The sequence below is a fragment of the Ruditapes philippinarum genome, unplaced genomic scaffold (genome assembly GCF_026571515.1).
Source record: "Ruditapes philippinarum isolate M1 unplaced genomic scaffold, ASM2657151v2 ctg5060_1_1_1_1, whole genome shotgun sequence".
Taxonomy (NCBI): domain Eukaryota; kingdom Metazoa; phylum Mollusca; class Bivalvia; order Venerida; family Veneridae; genus Ruditapes; species Ruditapes philippinarum.
In genome coordinates, this window is record NW_026866873.1 from 36,178 (window position 1) to 51,870 (window position 15,693).

General features: G+C 34.7%; 1 protein-coding gene across 1 annotated transcript; it reads left to right on the forward strand.

Annotated features, from left to right (window-relative positions):
• Positions 1 to 10,455: 10,455 nt before the first annotated feature.
• Positions 10,456 to 13,630, forward strand: LOC132734070 (uncharacterized). The gene is made up of 3 exons (XM_060720781.1): positions 10,456 to 10,482; positions 11,064 to 11,165; positions 13,256 to 13,630. The coding sequence occupies exons 1-3, from the start codon at positions 10,456 to 10,458 to the stop codon at positions 13,628 to 13,630; spliced, it is 504 nt and encodes a 167-aa protein (XP_060576764.1).
• The last annotated feature ends 2,063 nt before the right edge of the window (positions 13,631 to 15,693 follow it).

Here is a 15,693-nt window from a genome sequence, read left to right on the forward strand (position 1 = left end):
TCTCAAGCAATAGTTGAGATATTTGACTTTACAAAAAACTTTAACCAAAATTTCTAAGTTAAAAAGGGGCATAATTCTGTCAATATTGTAGACAGAGTTATCTCACTTGTCAATCTGATGTACCTTGTTACTATAAATAAGTATCGTAAGTTTCAATTGAATATCTCAAGTAATTATTGAGATATTTGACTTTACAAAAAACTTTAACCAAAATTTCTAAGTTAAAAAGGGGCATAATTCTGTCAATATTGTAGGCAGAGTTATCCAACTTGTCAATCTTGATGTACCTTGTTACTATAAATAAGTATTGTAAGTTTCAATTGAATATCTCAAGTAATTATTGAGATATTTGACTTTACAAAAAACTTTAACCAACGCAGACGCCGACGCGGACGCGGACGCGGACGCCGGGGCGACTACAATAGCTCTCATATTCTTCGAATAGTCGAGCTAAAAATACATGTGTGTTTACTCATAAGCTTATAGAGAAGTTTACTACATGAATATTGAATTAATTATTACATATAAACTATAGTTTTAGATGCATATCTTTAATTAAGATAGTCTAAATACAATTGTTTAGCCAGTTATTTAATTATCAATGGTCCAAAGTACATGACAAAATGGTCATCATTAATTAAATTAAATACAATAAAAAAAACAACTGTTTATTGAATTTTGCTCTGATTATTCCATGCCAAAATTCCGTGCCAAAATTCCGTGCTAAGATTCCGTGCCCAGATTCCGTGCCAGTTTTCCGCACGGACATTTTTCCTGCTCATTTACATATTTCGTGCCAAATTCCGTGCCATTTCCACCCAGAATCCGTGCCAAGAGTTCCGTGCCTAAAATTCCGTTCAAAATTCCGCACGGAATTTTTTCCTGCTCATTTACATATTTCGTGCCAAATTCCGTGCCATTTCCGCCCAGAATCCGCCCGTAAAATGAACCCTTATCATATACTAAAAATTTTTAAAGGAATTTTAACTTTCTGGGCGTAATCCGTGCCGAAATTCCGCCCCAATTCCGGGCGTAACATTTCGTACAGGTTAAACAAATAAGGAAACAGAAATCACTTTATTTCATATTTGCACTAAATACGACATAATAATTATATTTTGTTAAAATATACATTACGTATATGTACATGTATATATTTTAACCTATGATGCATAGTTTTATACATACTTGAAACAAATTATGATTTTTCGTACATCATATTTTGACTACATTTTTAAAATTTTAACCAATATATAACACATAGAAGAAAATTCATTAAGGTACTTAAATAAAATATTATATCAAAAGAAATTGAGAAATATACAGTATATATCAATTGAATTTTTTATAATTAATATGTATCATTTGTAATATTGACATCTTGAAAAAACATTTTATCAAGTATTTCTCGACCTCGCCTTGTAATATCACCAACGGCAATTTGACACCTTCATTGTTTTCCCTTCTTTATCTAACTGGTCAGCAGTTTTTCGATAATCCTTCTTTGTTTAACTGGTCAGCGGTTTCCTATATATTCTATATCGTCAGCTAATTCGTCAGCAGTTTAGTGCGACCCCTTCCATGATCGGGCACCGTTTGTCGGTGAGTTAGTAAATTCTGACCAAGCACCGGTAGACGCACGACAATGCGATACGATATTATTCCAAATGTCGCTTCGCATTGTCGAGTGTCGCTTCGCGTTGTCGAGTATCGCTTCGCGTTGTCGAGTGTCGCTTCGCATTGTTGAGTGTCGCTTCGCAATGTGTGAGCGTCGCGGTGTAAAAATCATAAAAATAACGCGACATTTACTCGACATTTTAAAAATGTCGCTTCGCCGATGTCGAGTGTCACTTCGCATTGTCGAGCGTCGTATCGCATTGTCGCGTTGTCGTTTCGCATTGTCGAGTGTCGTGGTATGCACTTCTACCAACCTCGACACTCGACAATGCGAAGTGACAATGCGACAACGCGAAGTGACATCGCGACAACGCGAAGTGACATCGCGACAACGCGAAGCGACGCTCGACAATGCGAAGCGACACTCGACAACGCGAAGCGACATTTCTTAAATGTCGCACTTTTTTACCGCGACATTTCTAGGCGACAGTGCGACATATCGTTTGACACTGTCGAGCGTCGCTTCGCATTGTCGCATATCGCTTCGCGTTGTCGAGCGTCGCTTCGCATTGTCGCGATGTCACTTCGCATTGTCGTGTGTCTACCCTTAGACGCGACGGACGACATTCTAAATGGCACGATAAGGACACCGTATTTTCCTGCTTTCACAGAATTTTCTAAGTCCAAACTTTCGAAGAAGCTTGCAATAAAAATTGTTCTGTAAGCTTGCACAAGCTTGCAGAATTCTGTATGAAACTTACTGGCGAGCTTGCGCAAGCTTGCAGCAAGCTTACAGCAAGCATAAATAGCCAATGTAAGCTTGCGACAAGCTTGCAGCAAGCTTGTCGCAAGCTTGCCGCATTAGCTTTCCTTTTGGTTTGGGTTTAGTCCTACTGAAGATTTATTGAATATTGGTTTACAATGAATGAACAATGTTTTATAAATAGTTATATTGTAAATTTGCCAAGATTCCAATTGTATTATTGATCATTTAAAGAGTGGCTGTCCAAATTATTCATTCCAGTATGTGAAAAATATTGAGACAGCAATACATGTTAAAAATATGTTTAAAAATGACATGGATATTAATTAAGTAAATAAAGAAACCAAAAGAATCATAATGGTATGTATAATAAAAAATTGTGTTAAAACATAAAGAATAACTGAACTAAATTTTCAGTTTTAACTTATTTAGTATTAATTAAATAGGAAATGAATAAACAAATTTAGAACAGTTTCTTATAAATCTTTTCTACACAGTAGCAAATCAAAATAATTTCTTTTCAGCTTTAGGATCATGTCTGTCACAGTAATATACTGGTCAATGAGTTTATGGGAAACAGTTGTATCACTGGTACAGTGTTTCCAGTTGATGTATCACTGGTACAGTGTTTCCAGTTGATGTATCACTGGTACAGTGTTTCCAGTTGATGTATCACTGGTACAGTGTTTCAAGTTGATGTATCACTGGTACAGTGTTTCAAGTTGATGTATCACTGGTACAGTATTTCAAGTTGATGTATCACTGGTACAGTAATTCCCGTTGATGTATCACTGGTACAGTGTTTCCCTTTGATGTATCACTGGTACAGTGTTTCGAGTTGTATTGTATCAATGGTACAGTGTTTCCAGTTGATGTATCACTGGTACAGTGTTTCCCTTTGATGTATCACTGGTACAGTGTTTCGAGTTGATGTATCAATGGTAACAGTGTTTCCCATTGATGTATCACTGGTACAGTGTTTCCCTGTGATGCATCACTGTACAGTGTTTCCTTTGAAAATGTATCATTGGTACAGTGTTTCCAGTTGATGTATCACTGGTACAGTTGTTTTCAGTCAGATGTATCACTGGTACAACAGTGTTTCCAGTTGATGTATCACTGGTACAGTGTTTCCAGTTGATGTATCACTGGTACAGTGTTTCCAGTTGATGTATCACTGGTACAGTGTTTCCAGTTGATGTATCACTAGTACAGTGTTTCCAGTTGATGTATCACTGGTACAGTGTTTCCAGTTTATGTATCACTGGTACAGTATTTCCAGTTGATGTATCACTGGTACAGTAATTCCAGGTTATGTAACACTGGTAGTGTTTCCAGGTTATGTATCACTGGTACAGAGTTTCCAGGTTATGTATCACTGGTACAGAGTTTCCAGGTTATATATAACTGGTACAGTGTTTCCAGGTTATGTACGTATCACTGGTACAGTGTTTCCAGTTGATATATCACTGGTGCAGTGTTTCCAGTAAATGTATCACTGGTACAGTGTTTCCAGTTGATGTATCACTGGCAGTGTTTCCAGTTGATGTATCACTGGTACAGTGTTTGCAGTTGATGTATCACCGTTACAGTGTTTCCAGTTAATGTATCACTGGCACAGTGTTTCAAGTTGATGTATCACTGGTACAGTGTTTCCAGTTCATGTATCACAGGTACAGTGTTTCCAGTTTATGTATCACAGGTACAGTGTTTGCAGTTCATGTATCACCGTTACAGTGTTTCCAGTTAATGTATCACTGGTACAGTGTTTCAAGTTGATGTATCACTGGTACAGTGTTTCCAGTTCATGTATCACAGGTACAGTGTTTCAAGTTGATGTATCACTGGCAGTGTTTCCAGTTGATGTATCACTGGCACAGTGTTTCCAATTGATGTATCACTGGTACAGTGTTTCCAGTTAATGTATCACTGACACAGTGTTTCCAGTTGATGTATCACTGGTACAGTGTTTCCAGTTGATGTATCACTGGCACAGTGTTTCCAGTTGATGTATCACTGGCACAGTGTTTCCAGTTGATGTATCACTGGTACAGTGTTTCCAGTTGATGTATCACTGGTACAGAGTTGCCAGGTTATGTATCACCAGCACATCTTTTAAAGTATCACTGGTGCTTAGTGTTGTAATGGAAGTTAATGTAACTGAAATATCACTCATAAAAAAAGATGGGATTAGAACAAAGTATCTGGTTACTGATATAGAACTTAAAGTAAGGGTATACTAGTTCATTTGCCCTTCATACATAACAGAATGCAACTTACCTTAAAGATAAATAGTACATGTTATATTAACACTTATTTTTCTATTTCAGAATCCAACATTACCTGGTATCAGGTAGTAATGTTGAAACCAAAGGCATATTTTCAGAATGGCAACATTTGCATGCCAGGAACAGACAGAAAGAACAGCATTCTGAATGATGGGGTTAAAGACAAGATCAGATTGCAATATCTGAACAAATGAATATGAAATCAAACAAATATAGCCTCTCAGTGAGAGGTTCTTCGAGTCTTTTCTTGTTTTTTCTATGAGACCAGATGAATATAAGAAAGTGAATACTGAGATGTACTAATTCGAGTAAATTGCACCAGATCAAGTAAACATTGGATGTACTTATCCATTTCGTTATAAACAGGAGCATGTTTTGTCCGGCTAATTTCAAAGAACTAAAACAAAAGAGTAGATTGAATAAAGTTTTTACAATGCACATGACAACTGTACAAAGATTACCTTAATTGGTTAAAATAGTTAAAGTTAAATTTTGATTCATTTTACATAAATTTCTATAAAATCATAGATCTTCAAGCATTGGTTCGATATGATCAGTACTTTACAACCAGTAAAAAGTGTATGCTTAATTATCTGACAACCTTCTGCACCGAAATTTGTAATTTGTTCATTATATATACGCGTTCAATACTCTTTACAGGAATAACAAAGCACTATTGACATTCAAACATTTTAAATTTTCAACCATTGATTCTCGATTCCAAAAGATATGAATAACAAACTTAGTTAAACTTATGACGCAGAATAAAGTAAATATAGGAAATCTAGTGCCCGCATTCTTAACATACGGGAAACCAGACAAAGTCACGTGGTACATCAGCAATTCGAAACAGGTCACAAAATGGCAAAATATGAAAATATGAATCAATTAAATATAAAGAAAGAAGGTGGCAAAGACAGGTTTATATGCAAGAATAAACACATGCAGGGAAAATGTCCTGTATGTGTAGAATGGCTAGAAAAGAATGTATGCCAGACAGAAGACAATGGACACAAGTTTCATAGGGACTGTCTCTATAAAATGCAAAGGTATGTTTCCTTCTCATCATTATTGCTTTTACATTACTATCATAACAATATTGTAATCTGAAGTATTAAAATCAGATGGGCATTTTTGTTTGATTGACATAGAAGAAAACTAGAAATGTGTCCATAGGAAACGAGTGCCCCCACACTCCACTGTTCTGTCAATCTTATGACTCTAGGTAAATATTTTTCGGACTACATATGCCACATGTTGAAAACTAAAAATCTTTTAATAAGTAAAGGGCAAGAACTTTACAAATACTGAATAAATCCACAAGCAAACCCCAAGGTGCATAAGTTCACATGCTGACCAACATTCTTGTAAACTTTCAGGCCTACAAGTCAAATACTTTTTGAGCTATGCATGAACAAGTTGAAGATTGCAAATCTATACAACTGTAAGTCAAGGGCAAAAACTCTAACAAAACTGAAAAAATCCACATGCAAATACCCATGTGCATAGCTTTGCAGTGATGTTGATTATTATTCCTGTAAAGTTGGTTGATTCTAACTCAAGCACTTAAAGAACAAATAACACAACATAACGAAACAGTTTTTACTAAGTCAAGGGCAATAACGGTACAAAAACTGGATAAATCCACAAGGAAAACAAAGGTGCACATTTACACATGCTGATTAACATTCCTGTAAAGTTTTATGACCCTAGGTTAAATACTTTTTGAGCTACATGCGACACAAGTTGAAAATTGCAAATTTTTACTAAGTCAAGAGCAATAATTCTACATGGTATATAAACAAAATAAATCCACAAGTGAAACTCCAGGTGCGCAACTTCACATGCTGGGCAACGTTCCCGTAAGGTTTCATGACTAGGTCAAATACTTTTTGAGTTACATGCGACACAAGTTGAAAATTGCAAATTTTTACTAAGTCAAGGATAACTCTAAAAAATGCTATATAAATCCATACGAAAATACCAAGGTGCACAACTACACATGCTGATCAACAATCCTGTAAAGTTTCATGACTCTAGGTCAAATACTTTTTGAGTTATGTGCGACACAAGTTGAAAATTGCAAATTTTTACTAAGTCAAGGGTAATAACTCTAAAAATACTAAATAAATCCACACGAAAATACCCAGGTGCACAACTGCACATGCTGATCAGCATTCCTGTAAAGTTTCATGACTCTAGATCAAATACTTTTTGAGTTACATGCGACACTGTCACACAAAAGAGAAGGGATGGACGGACAAGGGTAAATCTAAATGCCCCCCCCCCCCCCCAAGTGGGGGCACAAAAATATTTCTACACATCCATTTTAATGGAATTTTTTAGTATATAGGAAGATCTTGTTTATGCTTCCTTCACTTAAAGGCATCCTTCATACTTCTTATTTATAAAATCATTTCATGATAAACTACTTTTATTGATCATCGATATTTTCTTATAAAAATGAGTCCAAGACAGAAAAGGCCGGGTTGCATTTGTATACCAAATATCATGAGGCTGTGATGTTACAAAAAATGTTTACCATTGACCATTAATGTCAAAAATTTAACTAAGTCGGTAAACAGGAAGTGGATGAGCGACAGACCTGAAATTGAATCCCACAGTATGGGACCATAACGCAATGCTGTATGCTAAATATCAAGAAGCTGTGATAAGTAGTTGCTGCGAAAACTGTAACAAAAATTTCCTCCTAACATCAATTTGTCCATTAATGTTGGAAATTTAACTAAGTTGTTAAACAGGAAGTGGATGAGCGACAGACCTGAAACCAAATCCCACAGTATGGGACCATGTGTCAATGCTGTATGCCAAATATCAAGAGGCTGTAATAAGTACTTACTGAGAAAACTGTTACAAAATTTCCTACCATTGACCATTAATGTTGAAAATTTAGCTAAGTCGATAAACAGGAAACGGATGAGCAACAGACTTGAAATCTAATCCCACCGTATGCAAACCTGTGTCAATGCTGTTTGCCAAATATCCAGAGGCTGTGATGAGTAGTTGCTGACAAAACTGTTACGAAAATTTCCTACCACTGACCATTAATGTCAAAAATTTAACTAAGTTGTTAAACAGGAAGTGGATGAGCGACAGACCTGAAACCAAATCCCACAGTATGGGACCATGTGTCAATGCTGTATGCCAAATATCAAGAGGCTGAGCGACAGACCTGAAATCAAATCCCACGGTATGGGATCATGTGTTGCTTCTGTATACCAAATATCAAGAGGCTGTGATAAGTAGTTGCTGAGAAAACTGTTACGAAAATTTCCTACCATTGACCATTAATGTTGAAAATTTAACGGGTCAATGCTGTATGCCAAATATCAAGGGGCTGTGATAAGTAGTTGCTGAGAAAACTGTTACGAAAGTTTTTCCCCGCCCACCCGCCACTCACCAAACTATAACCCGGGTTTGCACCAGTGCAACCGGCCAAAAATGTGTCATTATTTTGGAGACCAACTTTCTATTGATATGGTTAATATGTAATGTGCAGTGCTACAGAAACATTCTGATAAGATAAAGTACAATACTATGTTTGCTTTTTCCAACAAATTTCCTGTCAACTTGGTGACTACAATAATATGTAAATATGTGGATAACAATTACATTCTTGTCTAGAAAGCTAATGTATAGTTTGAAGTTGTTGTACCATTTAGTTTATATACAAATTTATTTTAGTTTGATTGTGTTGGAAGCTGTAAGCTTATTGAAACACTCTCGCATTAGTTCCTGGAACCAACCAGTACTAAGCAATAAATGTAAAGTTTCTTGCTCAAGGAAACAAATGTTTGCCCCTGACAGGGTTTAAACCCACACGGTCAGCAATCCTTAGATTACTTTTCTGAAACATTAACAACTCTGTCACGCTGCCACTCTTATGTTGTACCATTTAAGCGAACACAGTTAATATGATATCAAGAGCTGTCGGTAGGATAGCCTGCTCCACTTTTCTCAGTGCTTGATAGTAAAAAAAAAAGAGACTCTGGATAAGGTAGATTTTTCATCAGTTCAAAAAAGGCCTTAATTATGTCACAGTCCATGTGAGTAATGGGCCTTGCAAAGTGACCTGCTATTATTCTCTACAAGAATTTGTAACAGAATTACCAACGTCCCCTGCCTCGGGAAAGTTTTATATGAAGCATAAAATTGTGCTATTTCAAAAGATTGAGGTATGGATCTCAGGACTTTCAGTCCAAAATTATGATCAATGCTAGATCTGCAAATGCAACAATAAATTTATTAAAGAAATAAAATGAAACACGGACTTAAAAAATCTATCATGTCAAGCTTTGACCTCTAAGTGTGACCTTGACCTTGGAGGTAGGGGTGCAGGTGTTGTGCATGACATATCATCTTATTATTGTGACTATTTGTGCCAAGTATTTTCAAAATCCCTTGAATTATTAAGAAGTTATAAATCAGATACAAAATATACCATATAACAGACTACGTTCAGCTTTGACCTCTAAGTGTGACCTTGACCTTGGAGGTAGGGGTGCAGGTGTTGTGCATGACATATCATCTTATTATTGTAACTATTTGTGCCAAGTATTTTCAAAATCCCTTGAACTATAAAGAAGTTATAGATCGGACACAAAATATACCTATAACAGACTATGTTTTTTTAACATGTTTGATGAAATGTTATTTTATTTGACAACTTTAATTTCCTATAGTTTTGTATATACATCTACACTGCCATTTTTCACAGCATAAATGTATACATGTATTTTATTTTAGCTCTGGCAAAAGATGTCCTTTATGCATTGAGGACAACATCCCACCTGAATGTGACTGCTTCAAATTGAAGGTGATAATATTCATATTTTAACTTTCTTGATTTAAAACAAAATAATGCTATGATAAGATACAATAAGACTCCAAACAGACTTTAGCAATATGGTAACAAAACTAAGCATTGTTAGTCTTAGATTGCTGTCTACTGTGTGTCCATCACAATTCTTAAATAAATGCATCTTATTGATCCAACATTGATTTTTTCGCATAAAACAGAAGCTGTAAATGGGCCTTTTCCCAATTCACAAAGCCGTTGATATTTGCCAATGTAACCTTGAATATATTCCCCAAAATAGTGCAGATTTTCCCCACACAGTTTAATTTTTCAAGCATATATGGCATTTTATGAAAAAATGTGTGTGGTGGTAGGGGGAGGAAGAAGGGATTGATGACAAGTTGATATGTTACTCATGCCATATCTATACTTGTTTGATCTATAATAAGATACATGTTCATAGAGTGGTGGAAAAATATGCCATACTGGGATCCTACATATTTACCGGACAATCAGTTTACCAGACAAAATCTATTCCTGTCGAATATTGCTAATTAAAAAATCATCCGGTCTGAATTGTACACACACTTTCTATTTCAAAGTAAATAACAACAAAACCACTCTCAGGTAAATATTGTTGATTCAGTTCTTTATTTACCAACATGCCCCTTTGTTTACTAGTTATTTCAAGACCTGGTCATGCGGGGGAATAATCTGTACTGTGCATGCCCGAATATTGAGGCCCGTAATGGGTTATTTCAAATAGGTTTTACTTTTAATTGTTCTTGACGTTATCTCAGGACACAATCATAACATATTTTAATGATAAAAAGTAGATTTTAAATTTAGTCCAAACATAATCTTGTTGTTGTCTTTTACAAAGAAATGCAAATTAAAAAACATTTTAGGAAACGGGTTAAGCCCATGGGATGAAATGTAAATAAAATAGATTTTATGGCTTTTGTAACATGCTACGTGATGATCAAAAGGAAACAGTATGGCAAAGAACAGAATTCCACTTGAATATCAAAATTTTTCATACGTTTAAGGATCATGACGAATCAATACGTTAATTGAGATAATAGTGTTCATTTCAATCACATCCTATATATTGGCCTCTTCGTAACAAGCATGGCTGCCGTGTCTATTTTCAGTGGCATACTGGGTTTTTCCATTATCTTAAACCTTGCCATTGACCTTATTGATTATTTAAAGATTGATTTCAATTCACAACTTCAAAAAATTTTCTCCGGTAAATTGAGATGTTTACACATTTTTTTTCTCTAATAATGCCCCTCTTTGAAGACACATTTTTATGGTCAAAATGTTAATTTTGTGTTTGATAATATCGGTTCATATGAATTAGGAACCCAGAATCAATTAGGTAAAATTTCATTGTTTTTCATGGTTTTAAAAAAAAGTTACAGCCACAAAACAACATATTTTGTCCGGTAATATGTATGATCCCGGTATTTTTCTTTGAATATTCTGATGGACGTTTTAATGGAACTTGCATTAATTTGCAGAAAACTGTGACCTATATTAAACAACAAAACTGTTATTTAATATTTTTCAGCATAAAAATGTACCGGATAAAGCTGCGATGAGGGACATGGCCCAAGAAAATGTCAAATGTGACACCTGTAAACATGTTGGTCCATTTGCAGAAATAAAGAGGGTAACATTTTAAATCATTTCATTTTGAAATCTATTATTATGTTTTAAGTTTCTATTACAACTAAAGTAATAAAGAAAACACCCTCTACTTGAAAATTTAATAAGATGCAAGTTTTATACATACAGACTTCAACTTAATAGACAATCTGAAGTATAAAATGATTTTTTAAAATTTATACAAAACCACAATTTGTTTTCGTAATACTTTTGTTAATAGTTGTATTGTAAGCATTCTTGTCTAGTTCTAAACCAAAAAATTACAAAATGAAAGAATATTTGTGAGAAATTTAATTAAACTACTAATGATTTGAAAGAGAAAGAGAGCTCATGACAATAACCAACCAATCATTGCATATTCATTAACTTTCCATTAGGAGTTCACTTTTAATATTAAAATAAAAACATTTGCAAGAGCTGTCAGAGAAGGAGCGTAAGCCGCTTAAAGTGACATGTTTAAAAATTATGTAAGATAAATAAGCAAAAACATAAATTTCATCCAAGGCATTTAAAAATGATTCATTTGATTGAAACCATAATTTCAATGATAAAAAAGGCAATTTGTGTAAATATTTTTTAACTTTTAATTTTAATAAGTTACTTCCACATCGGTTTCCCCCAAATTTTTAGTATATTAATTACTCTTCCTAAAATTAAATGTAGGTGTGCACACAAATGTTTATTTACATTTGCACGGTTGATTGCATTAACCCTGCTGTTCCCCTTTAGAGAAACAAAATATCCCTGTACTTACTAATCTTGGTAGAGGTCCACCAGACAATGTCTTATGCATAATATCTAGGCCTTGTGGGTCTTTACAAGATTTTTATTTCCCTATAATTCCTTTTGGTTGCAATGGCAACCAGATTTCTGCATGGAATCAAATTCTTTGAACAAATTTGGAAGCCCTTTACCCAAGGAACAATCCTGCCAAGTTTGGTTGAAATTGGACTTGTGGTTTTTAACGAGAAGAGTTTTAAGTTCACTAATATAATCTACATAACACACACACACAAGTGAATCGCTAAAGGGGCATAACTTTGCAAAATATAAATAAGAAATGGCATATTTTGATTTAAAATAAGTATACCAACTTTGAAGTGAATAACTTTGACAGTTTCTGAGAAAATATATCTTAATATATTACAGTGACCTTGTTATAGGTGTCACATGCAAAATTCATCAAGTTTCATTCATATGACAAGTTTCAATGTAACAGCTTTGTACCTATTTAGATAAATGAGCATAAATTAACAAAAACAACCAGCAACAACTGGCACTGATGTACAGTTATTTCCCCTTTCACAGTGACTGACCACCTGGTTCTCCACATCATCATATAATGGATTTAAACCTGCAACTTGACAATTTAAGCCACTAGATGGCGCTGGGGCAGATTTCCATGGTATTTTTGACATGCTTCACATCTAACAGCCCTTTTTTGAAATAGTGAATTAATCAAGAAGTATTTTGCCTAAAAACTTTTTGTATAACTTCTTTGCAACATTTGAAATAAAATGGCTGAGAAAATTTCATGAAAATTCACTTCAATGTACATTGTGAGAAAAATCACTTAAATGTACATTGTGAGAAAAATATCAGTTAACTGTCAAAAATTTGAAAATCCCGGGGCGGAGTAATTGTAAAAAAATAAACATTGCAGGGTTTAATCTCCTGTAGAAGCTTGAAATATTAATCTAGGCATCTGTTTGGAAAGCGAGCTTATCAGTAATAACAAATGTTATTGTCTGCTAAAGTGTTTGTTCACATCAGCTAAATTTAGCACAGGTTCAATTGTCCCCTGCATGAGTGATGGTTAGTTTATCTGATAAACATGCCTAAAAAATTCTCCATACCATGGATTTTTGCAACTTTAAGTTGTGGAGTGGGCAATGAAAATGTTACAGACAGATAGAGGTCATACCTATGTCCCCTTCCCGCTATGCAGAAGATTAACAAGTGGATCATGATAACAGCTCCAGTTATCCTTCATTACATGCATTTAAAAAGTAAATCCATAGTACTTTTAATTTATCCCAAATGTGTTGCTTTATTTGTATCTGTTAAAATTGTTTTTGAATACATATATTTCAGTTACACACAGAAGGAGGATGTGACAATGCTGAGGGAGGATATGACAATGCCGAGGGAGGATTTGACAATGCCGAGGGAGGATTTGACAATGCCGAGGGAGGATTTGACATTGCCGAGGGAGGATTTGACAATGCCGAGGGAGGATATGACAATGCCGAGGGAGGATTTGACAATGCCGAGGGAGGATTTGACAATGCCGAGGGAGGATATGACAATGCCGAGGGAGGATTTGACAATGCCGAGGGAGGATTTGACAATGCCGAGGGAGGATATGACAATGCCGGGGCAGGATGTGACAATGCCAAGGGAGGATGTGACAATGCCGAGGGAGGATTTGACAATGTTGGTTGTACATGGCAATGTACCATATGTTAGACAACAATTGGGATCTAAGTAATAGATCCCAATATTTATTTAAGATTTCACCAATATTTTTGTCTGATAAAAAAAACTTTTAAAAATATACAAACCAAGTTCAAACCTATTTTAGCTTATAGACAACCTAAAAATATTCAAGATTATCTTATGAGAAGTGCTTAACTTGATCCCACATTTTAATCAAGCCAATGTTTACAAAATAGATGTTCACATTGTATCAATATAATTGTTGGTTCTTTATTTCAATATCTGAAAGAAAATGTAGATAATTTTGATGATAATTTTAATTGTAAATCATTTATTTAAGGTTCTGAAGTTAATGATTTTAAATATGATATTTTATTTTTAGAATTGAAAAGATACATTTATTTGTCAAAAAGAAAAAACATGTTACCTACATTACCTGGATTTAGAAATAGTCTTAAATTGGCGTGGAATATTTACAAATATACAAATTTGACCAAACATGTAAATGAAGGATGGCAAATTGTAAGAACTTTAATAAACTAAATGGGCTACACTAAATTAATTTATCCCAAACAAATATTCTTTGTTTGATTTTTTTTGCATAATACATAATCATACATAATTGTTATATGAAAATTAATTGAATATTATCTGAATATAATGTATATTGTAATTATTAACCAGGTTTTCCGAAGGAAAAAACTGGTTATTAGATTGAGGTATGTCGGCGGGCAGGCGGATGGGCGGACGGGTGGGCGTAAACAATTTCTTCTGTGCGCAACTCCTCCTACATTTCTCAACGGATGTTGACCAAACTTTCACAGAAGCTTTGTCATCAAGTGCCCTGGCGCATATTGTCGGGGTTTTGTGATTGGATAATATTTGACCTAATTATGGCCCTTTGTTTTTTTTCCTTATATAGAATATTTAGTGAACAATTTCTTCTGTGCGCAACTCCTCCTACATTTCTCAACGGAATTTGACCAAACTTTTACAGAGGCTTTGCCATCAAGTGCCTTGGGGCTTTTTGTCAGGGTTTTGTGATTGTGTAATATTTGACCTAATTATGGCCCTTTGTTTTTTTTCCTTATACAGAATATATAGTTAAAAAATTCTTCTGTGCTGATCTCCTACATTTCTTAACGGATTTTGTTCAAACTGTCACAGAAGCTTTGTCATCCAGTGCCCTGGCGCATATTGTCGGAGTTTTGTGATTGGATAATTTTTTACCTAATTATGGCCCTTTGTTTTTTTTCCTTATACAGAATATATAGTGAAAAATTTTTACCATGCGCAATTTCTCCAACATTTCTCAACGGATTTTGACCAAACTTTCACAGAAGCTTTGTTATTAAGTGCCATGGCGCACATTATCGGGGTTTTGTGATTGGATAATATTTGACCTAATTATGGCCCTTTGTTTTTTTTTTCCTTATACAGAATATATAGTTAAAAAATTCTTCTGTGCTGATCTCCTACATTTCTTAACGGATTTTGTTCAAACTGTCACAGAAGCTTTGTCATCCAGTGCCCTGGCGCATATTGTCGGGATTTTGTGATTGGATAATTTTTTACCTAATTATGGCCCTTTTTTTTTTTTCCTTATACAGAATATATAGTTAAAAAATTCTTCTGTGCAGATCTCCTACAGTTCTTAACGGATTTTGTTCAAACTGTCACAGAAGCTTTGTCATCCAGTGCCCTGGCGCATATTGTCGGAGTTTTGTGATTGGATAATTTTTTACCTGATTATGGCCCTTTGTTTTTTTTTTTCTTATACAGAATATATAGTGAACACTTCTTCTGTGGCAATTCCTCCTACATTATTCATGTTTTACATTGCACATAGTTACATTGTTTGTTACTTGTATTTGTATTTCAAATACAACATATTTATCTACAATGGTGATAATTGAAAACCTGGTTTCGTGGCATTGCCATGTTTCTTGTGTTATTTTAGATTATTGTAATATTAAGTAGATATCTAGTAAAGTGTCAGGGGGATTACCCAGTAAACGGGGTTACCCAGTATGGGGCCTCAGAAAAAAACAAGAACATGTTTGTTAAACACAAATGCCCCCCGCTCAGATTCT

What these genes read in the sequence shown, in the direction of transcription:
- LOC132734070 (XM_060720781.1), top strand. Translation starts at nt 10,456, where the DNA reads ATGCTACGTGATGATCAAAAGGAAACA. An exon ending in GTGATGATCAAAAGGAAACA is followed by an intron (nt 10,483 to 11,063) that starts GTATGGCAAAGA and finishes AATATTTTTCAG; the next exon opens with CATAAAAATGTACCGGATAA. An exon ending in CATTTGCAGAAATAAAGAGG is followed by an intron (nt 11,166 to 13,255) that starts GTAACATTTTAA and finishes CATATATTTCAG; the next exon opens with TTACACACAGAAGGAGGATG.